General features: G+C 27.4%; 1 protein-coding gene across 3 annotated transcripts in view; it reads left to right on the top strand.

Annotated features, from left to right (window-relative positions):
- Nucleotides 1-21,177, top strand: part of LOC129957238 (atrial natriuretic peptide receptor 1-like) — a 1,107,058-nt gene that overhangs the window by 178,395 nt on the left and 907,486 nt on the right. Inside the window, exon 1 of one of the 3 annotated variants that reach the window (XM_056069480.1) lies at nucleotides 11,600-12,399. The exons of the other annotated variants lie outside the window; for them this stretch is intronic. Within the exon in view, the coding sequence (XP_055925455.1) occupies nucleotides 11,727-12,399 (673 nt within the window). The 5' untranslated portion in view covers nucleotides 11,600-11,726. Of the gene's footprint in view, nucleotides 1-11,599; nucleotides 12,400-21,177 lie in introns of those variants that run through there. 3 annotated transcript variants of the gene reach the window in all.

Here is a 21,177-nt window from a genome sequence, read left to right as displayed (position 1 = left end):
AATAAATAAAAATACTTAAAGTATGAGAAAGATTTTCATTTAGTAGAAATGGCAACGTTCATTAAAAAAATAACTTTTCTAAGTATGGTCATCTTTTATTTAAGTAATTCATCTTTTATTATACGTATATATTTTATTAAAGTATTTATTATGTTTTATAATATTTTGATAAACATTTAGTGAAATTTTACTGAATCGTATTAATTTTTATACTGTAAATTTTGTATTTGTTGAATATTTAAATAGAATATTTCCTCGATTATTGATTTTTAAATACAATGCGTTTTTCTTTTTTGTAAAATTATTTGATTAAATTTATACAGACAATTTCTTGGAGTTGAAATCTATTTAATACAAATAGAAATTTGGGATAATATTAACAATCAGTGGTCTGATTTAATATTGATTAAAAGCAGCTTCATTTAAAGAAGTACTGTATAATCCACATCAAATTGATCCTTCAAAGTTATAACGTATTTCAATTTTTCCACGTATTGCTATTTCGTTCAGATATAAACTTCAAACTTCAATTACAAACAATAACTTTCATCTAGAAAAATATAATATACATTCTAACCTATCTAAATATATGCTCCATATTTTAAATATTGATATCCTTGCCTGAAATCTGGTTTAGAGTCCACATACAAGAACATTAACACTCTCATTTTTAAGAACTTCGGAGTTCAGGTACCTCAATATTGGAACAGTTTCGTACCTCAATATCAGTTTCTACATGAAAGATAAGAAAAATTTCCTGATCCCCACTGAAATTACAGTGATGATCGTATTCTACAAGGGATTTGTATTCAAAAGAAAACCCCAACCTTAGCGAATATGCATCAAGAAAATGTACAGTTTGAAAGACAGGTGGAATTTCTGAGATTAGTCAAGAAATGCGTGAATAAATATTATCAAAACTATATCTTCGATATCAGGCATTGTTTTAAAATTTGCATGTGCATAAGCAAGAAATTTTACAGCGGTTATATTTAAAATCGATGTTGTATAGATACAAGTTTTAATTTCTCTTTGCTCAATATAGTCACAAACAATGTTTTTAACCTGTTGCCAACTATGTAAAAGTCATAGAATGTCTAAGGCAATACAATTTATACTAATTATTTGAATGGAACAGTGTGTATCATTGAGAATTCACGGAAATATCATAATCAAAATCAGTCAAAACAATAGACAGACAAAAATACATATTTTTGACAATCATAAAAATGTTAAACACATAGCTTCACCGAAACAATAACGATTGTATCATTTTCTCTTGAAATTCCTTGGTAATGAAAACGATATAAAACATTTTATGCAAATGTAAAAAATAAAAAAAAATCGGTTGGAATTTCGCATAAATTTAAAAGTAGCAAATCTGCAACTCAAATAAAAATCGTCTGCCTGTATGAAATGAATGAAATATGATATTTCAGAAATAAAATATGTGTACTAATGATACATTTTTCATTCACCTTCAAAGCGCTTCTATGAAGAACTTCTCAATTTCATAGAAAGAAAGTTTAGCAATTTAACTTTTTAGGAGCTGTCATATATTTCACATGAGAGATGTATCAGGAAGTGTTCGAAAGTATTATTTCGTGACGTTTGATAAACTGGGATAGACGTCTAGCCAGTTCTGAATAATAATAATAAAAAAAAGAATTTCTCTGAGAATTTTTTCACCGGACGAGGAAAAGCAATCCCAGAGGAATCTCTTCTGTGTGCTAGAAGAAATAAGGATAAAATGAGCTCATTCAAAAAGAATGTCAGCTTTTTTTGTTCTTATTTCTTTGTTCTACAGGAGCGAATTTACCTGGAATTTTCTCTCTTTACGCTCTACTGTATAGTTGTACGAATGATATATGGCTATAAATATCCTCATATTTAATCTAAGGACAAAAGGATATGAAAATAATTAGGAAAAAAATAACAAAATGAGTCGTGGATATAATATGAGTTGCAGATATGTGGAATTCTATTAAGATGAGAAATATTTAGGTAGATTTTTTGTATGCTTAAGAGGAAACAGTTTCTACTTTTTTTGTGATATTTTCACATAAAAAAAATGTTAATGTTCTTCCTCTTTTCCTTTCTAATTTCGTTTCATAAATTGTAGAATTTTCGTTAATTGCATATCTAATAAATGTATAATCAGCATAGAATTGCATAAGTTTCGTTTCTTAAACAAATTTGTTCAGTGTTAAGCAATGTCCATGATTCAAAGACTTATAGGAAGTGGAAATGCTACTCCTCCTTCTTGTTTAAGTCATATCATTGACTCTCTGACCCGCCCGAAGGCACACGAGTAATAAAGGCTGAATGACCGGACCGCCACGACAGCAACACTGGTGGGATTTGTGGTTGAGTCCTAAGGGCCATCACCGGCCACAGTACAACCCTTCCCTAAGGAAGTACGTTCCGTAATTGATGGGAGGATCCAGACCCCCATCTTTTCGTGTACACTCCAGGGTGGCGAGATCCAACCACCATGCCGGAAGCATCTCATCCGCATTTCTAGGCGCCTTTCTTTTTCCTTTTGTTTAAAGTAAAGTTAGAAATATTTAAAAAAAATGGTATAAAACCGTTAGTACAATGGGAACAATGGGGCGTTCTGTTTATAATGTCATCAAAACAGTAAAATTACAGCCACTTTCCTGGACGCCAGAATAAATCCTGTTTGTCATAGGATATGGCCCGTTCCCTTCTTTTCTTCGCCGTTTTCATTTATTAGATGATAACTATTGCTCTTATGGGGAAATCGGCAATTCCATCCACTTTGCGACAACCTGTAATTTAACCTTTTCAAGGCACCCTAGAACACTTTTATTTTTTACATGAAAATCTTTGGTATAAAAGAGTCCTTCATAATTCATCACAAAAACATGATTAATTTCTTAAATGATCAAAAGAATTATTTCCCCTTAGATTATTCCTATCAATTTTCCGTGAAATATTTTAATATTCTCTGAATTTTGTCCATAATATTAGTGTGTCCCATAAGTTTTTTTTCCTATTTCTATGAAATGAATATATAATATTTACTGTTTAAGATATTATTTATTTTGTTATATAAGAACCCCTTTTGCTCTATCACTTTCTTCCATCTACCAGGAAGCCTCATTATGCCTTCTTTCCAAAACTGTTGTGTTTTGGTCAAGAACTAATCTTCGAGGTGCGCTTTTATTTCGCTGATGGATTTAAAGCGCTTATCGCGAAGAGAAATTTAATGACAGAAAGAAGTAATAATCAGATGGAGCGAGATCTAGAGAATATGCAGAATGCGGTAAAACATCCCAATCAAACTGTAAAAGTCTCTCTCTTACGGCTAATGCAATATGTGGTCTCGCGTTGTTATGATGAAAAACAACACCTCGTCGGTTCATTAATCCAGGCCGTTTTTTTTAGCTATGACAGCATTTAATTGATTATGTTAATGAGAGTATTTCGTAGAATTTATTATTTCGCCTTGTGGAAGGAGTTCGTAGAAAATTACGTTTTCCAATTTCTCCAAATGGAAAAAAGAACTTTTTGGGGGTGTAGTCCCGGCTTTGCGATAGTCGAAATGTTGCGAAGACTGAAACCGATGATATAGACGGTCAATAGATAAGCTTGCATGTTTGCACAAGCAGAGCCAGATAAGGTCATTCATAGCGTGAGGAGAAAGAATCTTTTAGGACACCCTAATATGTCCATAAGTCTCCTCTAGTACATTATTTTTTTATATAATTGCTTTATTTTTATAGTCATAGTGTACTTATCATATTTATTCGTTTTGCTTTCTTTTTCTTTTTTTTTAAATTTCTGGTATTTTATTCCACAAAATACGCAGACTAATGAACAATTTTCAAAATGAGAAATTTAATTAAAAAATCTGATATAAATCTACATCGAAGATGATTTAAAAATACCTATTCATCTAATTCGGTGCATTATTGAATTATTATGTATATATGCACGTAGATGTACGGTAGATTTCTTTTGCATGCATTTTGCAAAAATTCTATGGGGATTTATATTCCAAATTAAAATAGACTGTACTTCGTTAAATTAATAAGTTCAAGTCGTCATATTCACAGGCTGAAAATACAGGCATAATTCCAAAATTATATTTCTCAAATTTTATATTTATCTCATTATCTAAGTTTATTTATATGCTTTAAATTTTCTTTAAAAAAGAAAATAACTATGCTAACATTTTAATTTAATTCAAATCTTTCCAATGTTTGACATTAATTCATTTTTATCTGAAAATGAATCCATTAATTTTCAGATTATTAGCTATATAAAAAATTATAAACAAATTATCTGCTATCGATTCCATTTATCAAAACTCGGTAGCAGACGATCAAATGTAACATTATGTCTAAAATGTCACATATTTTTCTCAAAGTCTATCTATAAGGAAAACGACATTCCTAATTCAAATTCTTGCGTCTAACTTTCTTAGAAGAAGGGCCAAATAGAAACAGAGAACAATTGGATATATAGAAATAAAGGACAGAAATAGTGAGTTCACATATTCTAAATCACCAATGTGCACAAATAAATAGAAAGCCAAAATGAGAAAACATATAAACGAAACCGCAAGAGAAAAGAGAAATACTTTGTGTTTCAGGACAAAGCACCTAATCTCCTTAAGAGACACATTTGGTGACAGTAGCTTGTCTTTGACACTCATTCCTTTTCTATGTTATTTCCTCATCTGAAAGACAGAAAGATTTAATATAGTCTTTTGTGGGAAAACATAGTCTAGGCGATATAATTTAACCAGCTTTTGTGGGTACTTTATTTAATGCAAGGGACGTCTGAAAGGAACGATGGCTCTAAAAATAGGCATGGAATCAAAATTTCTAAAAGATCCAACCTCCTAAAGCTAATTTATCTTTTATTTTTATAAATTGTAGTAATTATATTACAATTTCATTTGGATATTTTATTTATCGTTTGGTCATTTTTATTTTGAAATACAACTAAAATTAGATTTAATTGTGAGATTATCATAATCAACAGTTTTTTTAACCATTATAAGTTGCTTATGCGTCATTGGTTTATTCTTTTAAAAATGTAACTCTTTCTATTTCTATTTTTTATCCTCGCGCTATTTCATTTTTTTATTTTTATGATTTGTAGCTGTATATTTAAATTTGATTTGGAAATTTTATTTATAGTTTTTTTTTTTTTTGTATTTTACGAATTCAGCTGGAAATTATCATTATCAACAAATTTTCAATCAATTGTAAGTTGCTTATGCGTTGTCAGTTTATTCCTTTAAAATTGTATCTCTTTCTAATTGTATTTTTTTATCCTGAAACAATTTTATCTTTTATTTTTATAATTTATAGTTAATATATTTCCATTCCATTTGGAGATTTTATTTATCGTATTTTACAAATACAGATGAAAACTAGAATTGATGGTGAAATTATCATTATCAATATTTTTTAAATCAGTTGTAAGTTGACTATGCGTTATTAACTTATTCTTTTAAAAATGTATCCCTTTCTAATTCTATTTTATGTTTTATTTTTATAATGTATTTTAAAAATGTATCTCTTTCTGTATCTATTTTATATTTTATTTTTATAAATTATAATTAATCTATTTGAATTTAACTTGTGGATTTTAATTGTCGTTTGGTGCTTTGTATTTTACAAATAAAGTTGGAAACCGGAATTGATTGCGATATTATCAAAATAAACGATTTTTTGATCACTTATAAATTGCTTATGCGTCAGTAGTTTATTCTTTTACAAATATATCTCTTTCTAATTCTATTTTTATTAGTACTGTGCAACATTCATTTAAACTTTCCCACGTTGTTTTAAAAAGATATAATAGCACTAACGAAGAAATTTTTTGACAAATATGTATTGGCAAGCGTTCGAAAATCGAATTTATTGTTCTTTTGTTCTGGACTATGATCGAGCATTCTTTTTACTTTCACAAGATGTGCTATTAATTTCAAAATTAAATTCTTGCAAAGAATTTAATATACATCAAGCGAAAGTGGGTGTATTCTTTTCTTTTTTACCTTTTTTCAATCAGCTTCAAATTCAAAAGTAGGTCAGAAGTTATTAGCTTCAGATAATTTCTCGAAAAATGATTTTGTCATTTTATTCATTCTTCTTATGTGTGTGTATGTGTGATTAAGACATAATCTTTTTTTAAACGTTACAAATATTGTTTTTCATTAAAATAAAGCTTATCTTTTTTCATTGTGATTTTTTTTAAAGTTTGTTCATCTGTTTATGATCCTACTCACTTTTTCATTTTCCTTTCTTTAATAAATCATCTCCTAGATGAAAAAAATATTCTACGATGAAACATTAATTTTTAGACATTAGTTTTAATCTGAATTTTGAGTCAAATCAATATAAAATTCAAATGCTACTGACTTAAAGATTATTATTTAAGTATGAAATGATTAAGAAGATTCTTAGATAAGACCCTTTAACCCTTTAAAAGGCCATGTTTTTTCTAGTCATATTATGTGAAAATATTTTTAGGCTTGAATTAAGAATAAGAAAAGGGATTCATTTAGCTTATTAGATAAATTTAATTTGATTCATTAATTAATTTGGTTAATTAATAATTTAGTAACAAATCAAGACACATCATTTTGTGTGAGATAAAGAACTGAAGCATCTAAGTTTCTGACTTTCTAAAAAAATGTGTCAGAACTTATGCCAACCTACATAATTTCATACAAAGATTGATAAATTTGGTGGGAAGCATACTTCCCACGGCCCTAGAAAGGGTTAAATGTGAAATGAATATTGAAAATTATTTACTTAAGGTGATAAAAATTTATTGGAATTTTAAATTCTGAATCGGAATTGTAAAGCAATTTTACATCCGTGTCATGTAAATATTATTTTTGTTAAATAAATACTAATTTTGATATCTTCACATTTTGTATTTATTTTTATCCAATTACCACTATTAAATTCCAAAAACGTTTTTGCAAGATTAAAATTCTAGATTTTAACATTATCAGCAAAAATGCCCATCAGGAGATATATTATATAGAGTTGCAGCGAAATAGCTACTGAATCTTTTTTAATGTATGATTAGTTTCATATAACGAAGTAAGGTGGCATCCACTTTAGGTGGCATTATTTATGTAAATTCATGGAAAATAAATTATATGTAAACTTCCTTTTTTCTCTACCATATAATAATGTGAACTATACCTCCGCTTTAATATTTTTGAAGCATCTCAACTTATTTCGGCATTTTTAAATGTGTAATAAAATGTTTGTTGCGTTTTTACTTTTCTCGCATACGTATACTCGAGCTTTTGACTGATCTCCATGTTTTAGATCTCCCTGAGTTCGAAAAACATATTTTTAGAAAATATCTGTCTGTCTGTCTGTCTATGACAAAGATAACTCAAAAACGTTTTGAGCTGGATGGTTGAAATTTGGAATACGGGATTTACACCAAATTTGCAGATTTGTGTCAAATTTTAAGTAAAAATCTTTTCAGAGGAAGTGTGTCTGTCTGACTGTTCGTATATAAGAAAACACAATAATTACAAAACGAAGAAAACCAGATAAATAAAAGTCGGTGCGCAGACTTATCACCTGTAGTGTAAATGCATGTCAAATTTTGAGCCGTATCCAAATACGGTTGACTGTATGTCGGTCTGTACTTTCAGAAACATATAAACGCAATAAATCAAAAACGGGAAAGACATAAATATATGAAATTTTGTATAGGATTTTGTGATTAAAAGTGCACATTCGAGGTCCAATAGTTGTTTCAATCGGTTGGAGTATAGTGTCTAAAATACAAACTCGATTTTTGGTTACTCTTAACGCTTGCAAGGGATTAATCATCGCTAAGGATGACACGACATATTCAGTAAAAATGCTATATACACACTAAGGGTTAATATTTCGTAACTATTGTATGTCAGTGCCATTCAAGGCGTTTTATGGAAAGACACTTTTATTAAAATGCATGCGAGAAAGCTTTGGGGAGACAACTCACGCTGGTTAATCTTTAGGGAACCATCTCTACTCAATGTAACTGATAATTGCCTTTATAAAGCACAATAGCTTACTAAGTAATCTCTATGCCATACCAATGCCCATATCATCCGTTATGTACGGAGGTTAAGAACCTCGAGTACAGGAACTCCTATGACCCATCCTTTAAAGCGACATTCTTCTTGTTACCAAAACCAAATATATTAATTATTTGATTTAAAATATTATTTTTTTTTCACATTTAAGAGAAGTGGCTGAATGCTAAACACCTGAAAAAATTAAAACATTATATATGTGTATATTTTTGTTAAACCTTTTATTTTTTTACTATTTTTTTTTCAAAAAAATTTCGATTGGCAAATCTGACAGTTTATTATAATTGTAACCTTAATTTGAACTATAACTATACTTAATTAGAGCGAAGATAAATTTAGTTACTGAAATCATTTATAAGATGCATTTGCACTTAATGTTTCTAATTTTTTCTTTCTGTAAGAAAAATCTAAAGCTAAATGGTAAATCCAAACATAATATATTATTATTTTAGTAGCTTATTAATGATTCACTGAGGCTTTAATCAAGTATCTTAGCATCGTTAATTGCTTTTTTGTTCCTATACAAACTATATATCTAACAAATAAAATAATAATTATTCATTAATGAAGTTGAAAATTAACAATCCTTTCTTAATACAAAATTATATTTAATTATGCATTTTAAATACATTTCTTTAAATGTTTATTAATTTAAGTATTTAATAAAATATTGTTTTTATTTATTTCATTAATAATTTATAAGACCGAAAACGAAACATTTAAATTTTGTATGCCCCATAACAAATGCCCCATTCAAACTAGTTCATGATTCTTTTTTTCAAATTTGGTTCACGAATATTAGAACTCTTAAGTAAATTTACAGTGAATTAATAATAAATAAATAAATATACAGTTAATATATTACTAAATACGTTATTTCCATTGTATACGTGTGGAAATATGGAAGCAAACAGCATGGCTGCACTGAAAAACTTTGAAGGAAATTGACTTAAAATCCACGAAATTTGAGAAAAAAAGATATCTAAAAATATTCATTTTGCATTATTTATATTTAAAACTTACATCTTTTAACTTTAAAATGCTTTTGAGTTAAATTTCTGTTATTAATATCGATTCAAAATTTGACTATTTTTTTCAATAATAGATTAATTAATTTTAATAATAGATTGAAAGTAGCTTTAGAGAAAGATTTCTTTAATTTTCAAAAACTGCAAAAACACATTTAAATTGCTATTCTAAATGTTTAAATAAATTTTGCTTCAAGTTTTAAAAATTATTATTAATTTATCAAAAATTAGTTTAATGGAGTTTGTAAAATAATGCGGGACTCTTTTTAACTTTTTCTTGCCGGGAATTAAAATTCTTTGGTGTTAGATTTTTTTAATACAAATAAAAGAAGTTTCTATAGGACACAAACACTTTATGTGTTGTAATATTTTCTATAATATTACAAAATATATGTTTTTGTGTTTTAAAAAACTATTAATTCACTGCTACCAGTAAATATTAATAATCGATTAATCTCATTTCTCATAGAATATATATATATGTATATACCATTTTTATGTGATTTAAATATGCATATGTAATAAAAATAAAAAATATAATCTTTAACATTAAAAATATTATGTATAAATATTCAATGAGTAGGGCAGTAATAATTTTAACATCTGTTATGTATATCAATTTTAAGTACTTCCATTTTTGCAAAAGAATGTTGAAATGAAACCACGTTGGAGTTGGAGTTAATTGAAGTTGGAGAAAATGGTATACTTTAATATATTTCATACCCTCATAGACATAAAAATAAATAAATAAATAAAAGTTTAGAATCTCGATCAGAACCATTTTAGCTATCTTTAATTATAAATAACACTGCCCCATTAAAATTCCACAATGCCATTTTTATAAAGCAGGAACTTTTAACTAATTTCGGTTTAAATTGATGAAAGAATCCCTATATATTTTTATATTTAACCACAAATTTAAATTGCCAGACTTAACATTTTTACAAATGAATATCTTCTGCAAAACGTCTTTCTGTAGTAAGCCTAAACAACAAATCTAAGATCGTCATCAAAACTTTTTCCGGGAGCTTTGGCGTTCGCCAAATCCTAGTCCGGCCGCCAAGCGAAAATTCTTTCCGCGTGTTGAGAGATCCCGGACTTTATTCCGGACCATGTTGTTGGGGGTGTAGCAGTCGATTAATTCCCGCAACTCCACAGGAGTGACGTTTATGAGGTGTTTACGAGCAAACGATTTTTCTTCTCCCACGCTTTTGATCTAAAGTGAAAAAAAAAGATCGTGGATTAAAAAGAAATTATTTTAAAAGCGAAAAGTAAACTTTATTTTATATGCTGTTTGAGTTGTGAAAAAAGGCAATTTCCCGGCGCACATGATTTAGTGATGGATTTGTGAGTTATTTTTGTTCGAATTTTTTGTGGTGAACTTTTTTTTCTTATTACTTTTTTCTATTTTGCCTAGTTTTTGATAAAATATAAATCTAAGAAAATGTTTTTTCATATGAAGGAAAGAATAATTCGTGATTTCAATTTTTACAATTTGCTTTAAATTTTATGTTATTTTTTTTTTGTTCTAAAAGTTTAAATTGTATTTCAAAATGCACTTTACTGACGTAAAAAACGTTTGATTTGATATATAAAAGCAAGATTATAAACTTTTGGACAAATATTTTTCAACAATATATTTTAAATTGATAAGGATATAAAATTTTACAAAATATAGATAAAAAAAAATTCTTGTAATTAATAAGGAAATAATTGCAAATCTGTGAACTTTGTATCTTCCCATACTACTGACTTCTTTCTTGAAATGAAATCCATCTCAGTACACCGTTAATTTATTTGAAATATACTTTCTTTATTGACTATTTATTATTTTAAAAAAACCACTCACTCTTATATGTGGCAGAATATTAATAGTTCTATCGTGTTGTGTTATTCAAAAATTCCATTAGAAGATTCACAAATATAGACAGCGTGAAAAATGTGAATTCATTCATTTTTTTATTTGCTGATATTATCTGATGAACGAAATGGACATTTAGTGCAGTTTCAAGAACGATTTATCTTGAAAATTAAAAAAAAAGTATGGAAAATAAAACTATAATCATCGTACCAAAAATGACAATCATTTGAAAGCTACTAGCAACTAACATATTTGGATGCAAATATATATCAGACTCGATTAATCGAAGACTGATTGATAGTTGTTAAGAATTCAACTAAGCATACATAGATTTTTTTCAAGTAGTTTCGCGAGCGTTACAGCAGTTACTAAACTTTATATCGGTGTTTATAAATGTTAGTAGCTATTACTTGTTGCATGTTTGTACCCGAATATCTATATAAAAGGTTTGATTTATATGTATTACGCCAACACTAATGTTGAGAATAACCAACATATCAATGGATCAATATGTTTTTTTCGTAGAATATAAAAATATCATGGAGTGCACTTTAGCGAATTCTCTATAAGTTTCACAAAATATCGATCCTTGTAGAAATCTCTTGAATGAATTATATACCAAAACAGTAGTTATTTCCTTATTTAATAGTGATGAAATTGTATTGATTTTGAAATAAGATTGAACTTTAGTAGATCTTTGAATATCGAATGTAAATTTGATAAATCAAACAGAGGATTCAAAATGACGTCTCTTGGACAGATACTGATATTATGGATTCTAATTAGCTTTGCTACATCTGAAACAGACCTCAGCAAACTTCCGCCAGTTCGACTTGCAGTTTTGGCCCCAGACGATGATTCACTGCCATTTTCACTGCATAAAATCCTACCAGCTGTCCTGTATGCTGTCAGGACACTTCTTCGCCAAGGTGGACGCCCGATGGAAGTTCTGTACCGGGACACACAATGCTCTTCTACTTATGGACCATTGGCCACATTTTCTCTTTACAATGCTGGACTTGCTGATATCTTGCTTGGACCATTATGTCCTTATGTCCTTGCTCCTGTGGCCAGGTATTCATCAGTTTGGGGGCTTCCCATACTGACAGCTGGAGGACAGAATGACAATTTTGATCACAAGGAGCCCCATTATAGACTGCTCACTCGCATGAATGGGTCCTATTCGCAGATTGGTACTATCGTGCTCCAGGTTTTGGCGAAATTCAATTGGAAAGTAGTGGCTCTGTTGTTTCATAATTACGAAGACAGGACAAGGGGCAACTCTAACTGCTATTTCACGCTAGGAGCTGTCTTTACAGCCCTAGGAAAAAAGTCTTTTCATAGAGGTTTCGATGAATCCAGTCCGAATACAGACTACTTCAAACTTCTGAAGGAAGTATCACTTCACTCAAGAAGTAAGTATTATTTTTTTGAAGTTCTTGGTGTGATCTTTCAATTTTCTTTTAGAATTTTCGTAAAATGCTGATTGATACTTCTCAAAATCCTTTCATTCAGTCCGAAATATCATAAATGTGTGAGTCTGAGTGAAAATTCTGAAAAAAAAAATCATAATAAAATAATAATAAAAGCGTTTCTGAATTTTAATATATGAAGTCCTCTAAGTAGAAAGTTTTACCAGATTGTTATAAATTAAAGCATATTGAAAAGTGATTTTATTTTGTAGGGTATAAACGGGAGTATAAATAACTTTTTCATAAAATTCTATCATGTTGGATATTTTTATTTGAAAGCTGGATCCTCTTGCCTCAGACAAAGTAGATGCAGCATCTCAATTTTTACATGCATGCATGCGACGTGCAGCATTGTTTTACCATTGCATACAAATAGATTTTAGTTTTTTGACCTTATTAACCAATTTTTTTTTACCTTTTGACCTTTTAAGCCAGTTAACTGTTTCGACCTCTTCGGGAAATGTTAACTAAGTTTTATCGCAGCAATTTAGCAATGACAAGTATATTCGTCAAACACAGAGCATATGTAATGAAATGGCTTTTATTTTTTTTATTTCAATAATCACATTTATTTAAATTAACATACATTTTTGGCACATGAATGAAGAAAAATACAAAAAATTAATTTATTATTTTAATTTGCTGTTAGAGAATGGTATCGAGAAAAGCATGGTACAAGACACAAAATCTCAAAATCACAAAATCTTTCACAAAGCCTCAAAATCTTTTAAAAGTCTTAAAGATTGCGAACATGCCTGAGGATTTACAAAACTGCAAATTGTCACTACTGATAACTCCTGACGAATTAACTCGTCATGACGCAAAATGTATTTTTTCCATGACGAGTATATTCGTCAAAACCAGTTAACTGGTTAATGAGTTTTGATATAAAAGGTCATCCCCAAATCCGACGAACTGATAATTCTCTATCTATTTCTCTGTAGATACAGATATTCTGCAAAATAAAATGGTAGCCTACAATGTTTGCAATATCATTATCAATATTTTCAAAAGCACTTTATAATATCTAAAACTGTTATGCAGTATTGTATGATATCGAATAATATTGTATAAAACAATATTGTTCAATATTGTATAATATATAAACAGCACTGTAAATTATTGAACATGATGTTGATATCTGGTAATATGAATATATAACATGATATATCTATACTTCACGAAAAACAGCCTGTGCTCTTTTCCGTAGTAGGGCCTGGTTTATTACTGATATTGTAAAACAATATAAATGAAACATAATGAAAAAAAGAATTTTTCTTCATTAGATTTCTGAATCTTTGTTTTATATTAATTATAAAGTTTATTTTATTTCTTTTAATTATTTAATTTTGAAAACTACTTCTTGTAAAATTTAAATAGCCTATATAAATAAAAAAAAGCTATAAAAGCTTGAAAAAAGAAAGTTATAATAATTTATATACTATGCTATAGCAATTCAAACTGATCAATAAAATTAGTTTAAATTTTTTGAAAAATAACATAAAATACATGAATTTTTTTTTTAATTGTTCTGAAAAGTGATAAAATTTTGTTTAATAATTATAAACTATTATTCAATATATCTAAACGCTATTTAGTTTTTTTTTTTTATTATTATTATTTCAATTAAATATTAGCATCAGAAATATCTAGAATTATTCTGATGATTTGAATTAAAGTCTCAATGTTTAACTAATTTTTGCATCATTCATCAAAAAAAAAAAAAAAAGTTTAACTTAGTAAAAAAAAATTCTAGCAGTTCTAAATATTTCATATAATTTAATTTTTCAAAAAGCAAGAAATTTTATTGTCGTTTGGTGCAAATGATATTCTCACTTCAATTAAAAATAAAATTGCAAACGATAAAATGTATTTGTGAATTCTAATATTTTGTATAGAAGTATATTTATATTAAGAAATTATATTATTTAAGAAATAGATGAACATTTTCAATTAGTTATAAATATGAATTGAATAATTTATTATTAAATTTGGCTTTTGCCTTCATTCATGAATCAAGATATAATTTGATGCGACACCGGTTATAAAATCTATATTTTATTTATTTGCCTCCCAATTTTGAAGATGTTAGGACCTCTCTTCTTAAAACAATCATGTTGGTTTATGACTTTTTTACGAACATATAACTTATCTTACATGAAATTTCAGAACAGAATTAAGAAAGGAATGATATTGTACATTTTTTTTATGGTAGGAAAGTGATTTGTTTATTGCTTTTTCCATTCATATTACCTAGCAGAAGTTAATGGGTAAATATGGTTGAATTGCTATAATTTACATAAGACAACTCAGAATCATAAGAAATTTAATTCTGATGGTTTTTCTTTAGAAAATTTCTCCATGCCTTTACTTTCATATCTGCTAACGAATTTTTACCTCTTCAGTGTTTAATTATGAAGGACTATTGAGAAATTTGTTTATTTAATTTTAGTTACAAACACCAAATTTGATATTGATTGGCATTTTTAATTAAGAGATCATATACCAAAATCAATACTGTTCTAGAGTTTTAGTTAGAAGACCATATATCAAATTTGATGTTGATCTATATTTTTAGTTGCGAGATCATATACCAAATTTCATACTGATTTTCAATTACAATATCTATGCCACATTTGATATTAATCTATATTTTTTAGTAGTGAGATCATATACCTGGATATTGATCTACAGTTTTAGTTACAAGATCATATACCAAATTTAATGTCAATCTATAGTTTTAGTTAAAAGTTCATATACCAAATTTAATATTGATTTACAATTTTATTTCAAAGATCATATACCAAATTTGAAGTCAATCTATATTTTTAGTTAAAAGTTCATATACCAAATTTAATATTGATCTGCAATTTTATTTCAAAGATCATGTACCAAATTTAATATTGATCTACAATTTTATTTAAAAGATCGTATACCAAATATTATATATCTAATTTATCTCTTTTACTTGAATATGCAGAAGTCAAACAAGTATTTGAAGGATTTGGTTTATTAATTGATACATATCTTCAATTTTAAAAAAAAAAATGTGTGACAAAATTTATTGACCTAATTTTTTACACTTTTTTTATTGTGTTAATTTGTATTTGGATAGACCTACAAATACATTTTCTAGATGTAAATAGATTATATTCAAAATTTTAAAAAATAGTTGTCTAAATTTCATCCACCTAGTTGAAAGCTTTATAATGCTTACAAATAGAAACTCATAGCATTTTAATACTCATCAAAAATTTTTTTTTAGGAATTTATCAAAATATAGATGTCGGATTTCTCAACAGACTCTAGATGATGAATTTTTTGAAGAATAATATTTAATTTTCTCTACGAAGGGAAAAGAATGAATATTAATGTATAGATGGAGAGAAAAAATTGAACTACCAGTCTGAACCTTCATAATATGATAACGTTTCCAGCTTAATTCTCCCAATGACACGCATATATTGTACGATATTGTATGCTATATAACAATGCTTTCAATATTGTAGAATATTGATTAATACAATATCGCAGAATATTGTAAAATATTTTGCAACATTCGTTCTTCTTAGTCGGTTTATTTATTTTATTTTTAATATTTATATATAATTTATAGCAAAAATAGCAAAAAGTATATTTTGTATCACGGGATGTATATGAATATAAATATAGCGAATAAACTTTAAAAAAATTGTTCTTGTGAAATTAAGAATATATATTATTAGAGAGGAAGCTGAAATCATTGAAAAACCTGTTTTGAATTTTAAAGTGATTTAAAAATTGCTTCTGGGCAATAATATGATCGGAATTTAAACAGGAGACAATAATCGATATTTAATTAAATATGTTGTTAAAATTTTTGAACAACTTCTTTTATTGAGCGTCTATGTGTCGTTTTATTAATTTTGTATTTAATGTTATGTCATACAGCATGTATTGAATTATTTTAGCATCGGATATATTACTGTTTTACAGACAGTATGTTAAACTAAAATATTGACAGTTTAACATAAAAAATATATAAGTTAGCATATTATGTTTTTAATATCAAATTGACAGGGAGAGATTATAGTTAACACGCAAAACGCCTTTAGAATTGAAGACCCTATTTTTGGAATAAATTCCAGTTTGCCATCATTTGCTTTCATTTTAGATCAACAGAATGCATCCTGTGGAGAATATTCAATTAACAAACAAACAAAAGATAAATGAGTTCATAAATTAATTAGATAATAAAATTCAATGTTTTTTTTTAGTTGAAGTTGCACAAGTAACTTTAAACAAAACAGGTGTACGTATAAATAAATGAATTCCAGAAAAACCATACGGAAATACATCAAATTTGGTGCCCAAATTTACCATTTTTTCAATAGCAGAAAATGATAATTGCACTTTCTAATGCTAAAACGCATTTAATTAATTGTTTTCAAATTTTCAATTTCTGGGTTAAAAGTAAATCGTGATATTAATGTTGAACAAAGAGCTAAACATTTTACCATTCACAGAATGAGAATAAAATTTAAATGAAAGTTATTTTTTTATAAATAATCAAAATTTTCTTTACACATCTATATTTGAAAAAAGCTGATTCTTAAACTACTTTAATATTCAATTTTACATAATTTATTATTTATTTAATTACTAGCCGCCTTTGGCGACCAGCCGGTTCGCCAATCTTAATGTTCGTTAAAATTTTAATAATTAAATATTTTATGCAATTCCTACGTTAATAGCTCCTTCATCAAAATATTTTAAAACTTCACATTTTGATTGTCATTTAATTCATTCATAATATTATAAAGGCCTTCAGTTATAACGTAATATGTATCTCTCTCATTTTCTGTTAGCACCCGTAGAATTTATGCTTTAAATTAAAGTGGAAAGAATTAATCTTCAATTAATATAATAATATTTTTTACTGAAACAAAGCATTTTTTTTATAATCTGATTACTGAAAATAGAGTCACTCAGCGTTTAAACTCTATGGGCAGTAAAGAATATATTTTTTTAATTTATGTAATATCTCAAGAATTTGTCAACAAAATTTTCTTAGATTCATTATGATCAGATCGATTAATTAACAATGTTTAATTTTAAATGCATCAAACACTAAGAAAATAAAACGAATCGTTTAAAATAAACGGTTGAAAACAGGTTTTAAAAAAACTACTTAAAAAACGATGTACTTAAAACTATAAGCATATACAAAAAATATGTAACTAACATAAATACATTTTAATTACAAAAGCATACAACAAACCTAAAAATAATTTAAATCCAGTCCGCATCTGTTGATAATAATTGTCAACACAATGCGCATGCGTGAATTTTCAACGCCTGTTACGTAACGCAAATACGTGATTATTTTTACGCCATTTCAGGTAACGCTATGCGGGTTAGAAATTTTTAATTTCCTTTATTCTGTTTTATTTTAATTCAAAAGTACTTCAGAATGAATCTGAAAGATTAATGAACAATGTTTAATTTTTAATGCATCAAACATTAAGAAAATAAACAGAATCGTTTGAAATAAACCGCCGAAAAATATTAACCCTAGCCTCATTACTGTTGAGAGAAAAAAAAAACTGAAGCCTTACTCATTTGGCGGTGGGGAAAATGGAAGATTTTTTTTTGGCGGGAAAGTTAGATTTTAATTAATAAATAAAATTCTAATTAAAAATTCGAAAAAAGGAACTCCAGGTGCACATTTCCAACCTCCAAGGTATACATGTACCAAATTTGGTAGCTGTAGGTCAAATGGTCTGGCCTGTAGAGCGCCAACACACACACATTGAGCTTTATTATATGTATAGATATAGATAAAATACGTTTTACATATTAGAAAAAGAAATTTATTTTTTCATTTATATAGATTTAATTGTGACTTAAAAAAAATCGTCTGAAACATTAATTGTGGTTTTTAGCAAGAACTTTAAATACTTTTTCAGAATTATTTTATACTATTGTGTGTTTTCGTTTTCGTAATGTATTTTAATGTTTGTTCTGAATTCCTATGTATTTTTCTTCGTTTTTGCCTTTTATCTAATGTTAAAATAAAAGATGAGTTGTTAATTGTTTACTAGATTACTTCTAAATGCAATTTTCTTACAGATATCTTCTATTATAGTTACAACGGTGATTTAAAACCTTTACTCTATTAAATGAACTTCTAATTAGGAGAATTCTTATAAACATACATATGAATACGTTTTTGTTGCAAATATTTTGAAAGTTGCAAAGACTGCTAATTTGCCTGTCGGTCCAATACCAATGACTTTGAGACGTCAAATTCCTTATCTGATAATTTTAAACAATATCAAATTTTTACATTTAAAGATATCTTTAACTTTTTTTAGCAATTTTCGTACATATATATAATTTATTTCATGGAAACGGCTAAAACGATTTGTATATTTAGATAAGGTTTTGCTTTTTAACTTTATTTATATAGGTATCTATAGAATATTTCGAATAACATGTTAAAAACCAACTGCATTCATGATTTTATTTTTATTCAAATGACCAGTTCTTATGTAAGTAAAATTGAAAATTATTCATCTGTAATTAGTATGTGATTTCGTATCTGAATAGTTTCCTCGAAAAAAAAAACCCATGATTTTATAGAAAAAAAAAAAAAAACCCTGACACTCAAAGTTTGGTCTTCCAGCTATAAGTTATAATAATAAAGCCAAAAAAAATATTTATACACGAGTACAAGCGATAAGTCCTTTATATAACACGAACTACATTCCATGTCCTTAGGATTTAAATAGAAAGGTTGTCGATAAGTCGTAGCAAATCCTGCATCTCTTTACATGGGGAAACTCCGTATTAGCTTTCAGGTTTCTTTCAAAAAGTCAATTTCTCCGATGCGAAGAGGAAAAAAAATTAATCCTCGGGCTCTTAATAAATAATCCAACATTGCTTCAGATACACAGCAGAAAACTTACCATCCAAGGAAGCATTCAAAATGTAATTTAATGCGACCTTTTGCAGAGAGAAGTTCTGCATTTTTCTGCACAAGGAATTTTCCCGATTTAACTTTCTGGTAATATCTTGAGAGTTAAAGAAAGTATGAAGTGAGACTTAAAAGTACTACAAGGAACTTCGGTGCCTATTCTAAAGACCGGTGAAAAGTTTTTTTTTTTTCTGAGATGGATAGCGTTCCTAAAATAGATTTTTTTAGACTCAAGTGTTAAGGAAAATCTTTTATGTTTTTTCATTTTCATTTTTTATTTTTTATTATATCTAGCAGATTTATAATTTATTAATCATATGAAAATTTTTTGACTAATTTTTAGCTGGCGTGCAAACAGTTATTTTTGGTAATTAATCTTTGTTTGCAAGATATTTTTTTTACTGTATTCAAGCCATGAATAAAAAATGTAATTTCAAAGAAATATATGTTAGAAATCGTTTGAAAACTTTTAAATATTATTTATTTTTTCTTATATAAACATTTGCAGGCATTCAATATTTGATTTTATATTATCGTTTGAAAATTAAATTTGAAAAGGCCATATGACGAAAATTTATCTTAGTTGACTTTTCATCATGGCTAAAATAACTGAGCGAGAAATATGTTTTAAATTTTGCTTTCTCATTGCAATTTCTGCTCTGACAGCATGTAAAATGCTTTGGAAAATACTTTCATTGAATATAGTTTATTAAAAAAATAGAATTAATCAAGTATCAAGGAATATTTAAAGAATGCATAGAATTAAATCAAAAATTAAAATAATGTTGATTTTTTTCCGCCATGGGTAAAATAAATGAGCAAGAAATATGTTTTAATTTTGCTTTCACTATGCAATATTTGGTTCAACAAAGTAAAAGGCGTTGGAAAATGCCATCGTAGAATTAAGTTGATTAAAAAAAAAGAATTAAACAAGTATCATGGAACATTTAAAAGAATTAAATCAAAAAATGAAGACAATGTTTATATTTTTCATTTTCGATCTGTTTGCTTCATAGATTTCTCTAATTGATCTAATTGATAATGATGAATTTTATTTTAAAGTTCTTTAGGATTAATTACCAATAATTATCTGAAAATGGCCTAGAATATTCAGAGATAATTCGTGTTATGCACTGCTATAATGCATCGTATTCATGCCCTATAAATATTCATAAACTTGTGATAAATATTCAAAAAAATAAGACCGCACAAACTCATTATTGCCTTCTTATTTTATGATTTTTTTCTTATTTTCATGGATTAAACAGCTTTTCGTTGTTCTTGTTTTGAATTGCGTAAAGTAATACCAAATCATGTGTTATGAATTCTTAGATGGCAAAGGAAAATTGTTTTAATCCGTGATTCGAGGATTATGAGGCGCATTGCAGTTTGAGAAAGTATTTTAAAGGATATAAACTAAAAATTCACATTTTTTAAAAAAAATAATTTTTGATAATTTGTGAGTATAGCAATTTATATTTTCTGGAGCCATTTATTGAGAAATAAATGTTAAATGTTATATTGGTAGATAGATTTCACAATAAAAAAATCGCTTACCAACAAATAATTTATAGAGTAGAATTAATTATAATTTGTAGATCAATATTGGGATTTTGAAGACGAGAATTTCACTAAATATTGAACTAAGCATCATATTTAATCACATTAAAAAAGAAGCATTTTAAAAGTGCTGTCTTGTAATTTCACTTTCTTTGTTATCCAAATTCGCTATTTTTAAAATAAAAAATGATTCTAACCTCCAT

The sequence above is a fragment of the Argiope bruennichi genome, chromosome 11, assembly GCF_947563725.1.
Source record: "Argiope bruennichi chromosome 11, qqArgBrue1.1, whole genome shotgun sequence".
In the NCBI taxonomy this organism is placed as follows: domain Eukaryota; kingdom Metazoa; phylum Arthropoda; class Arachnida; order Araneae; family Araneidae; genus Argiope; species Argiope bruennichi.
The sequence above is the reverse complement of the archived record's forward strand: the minus strand, read 5'-3'. Positions and strand labels throughout refer to the sequence as shown.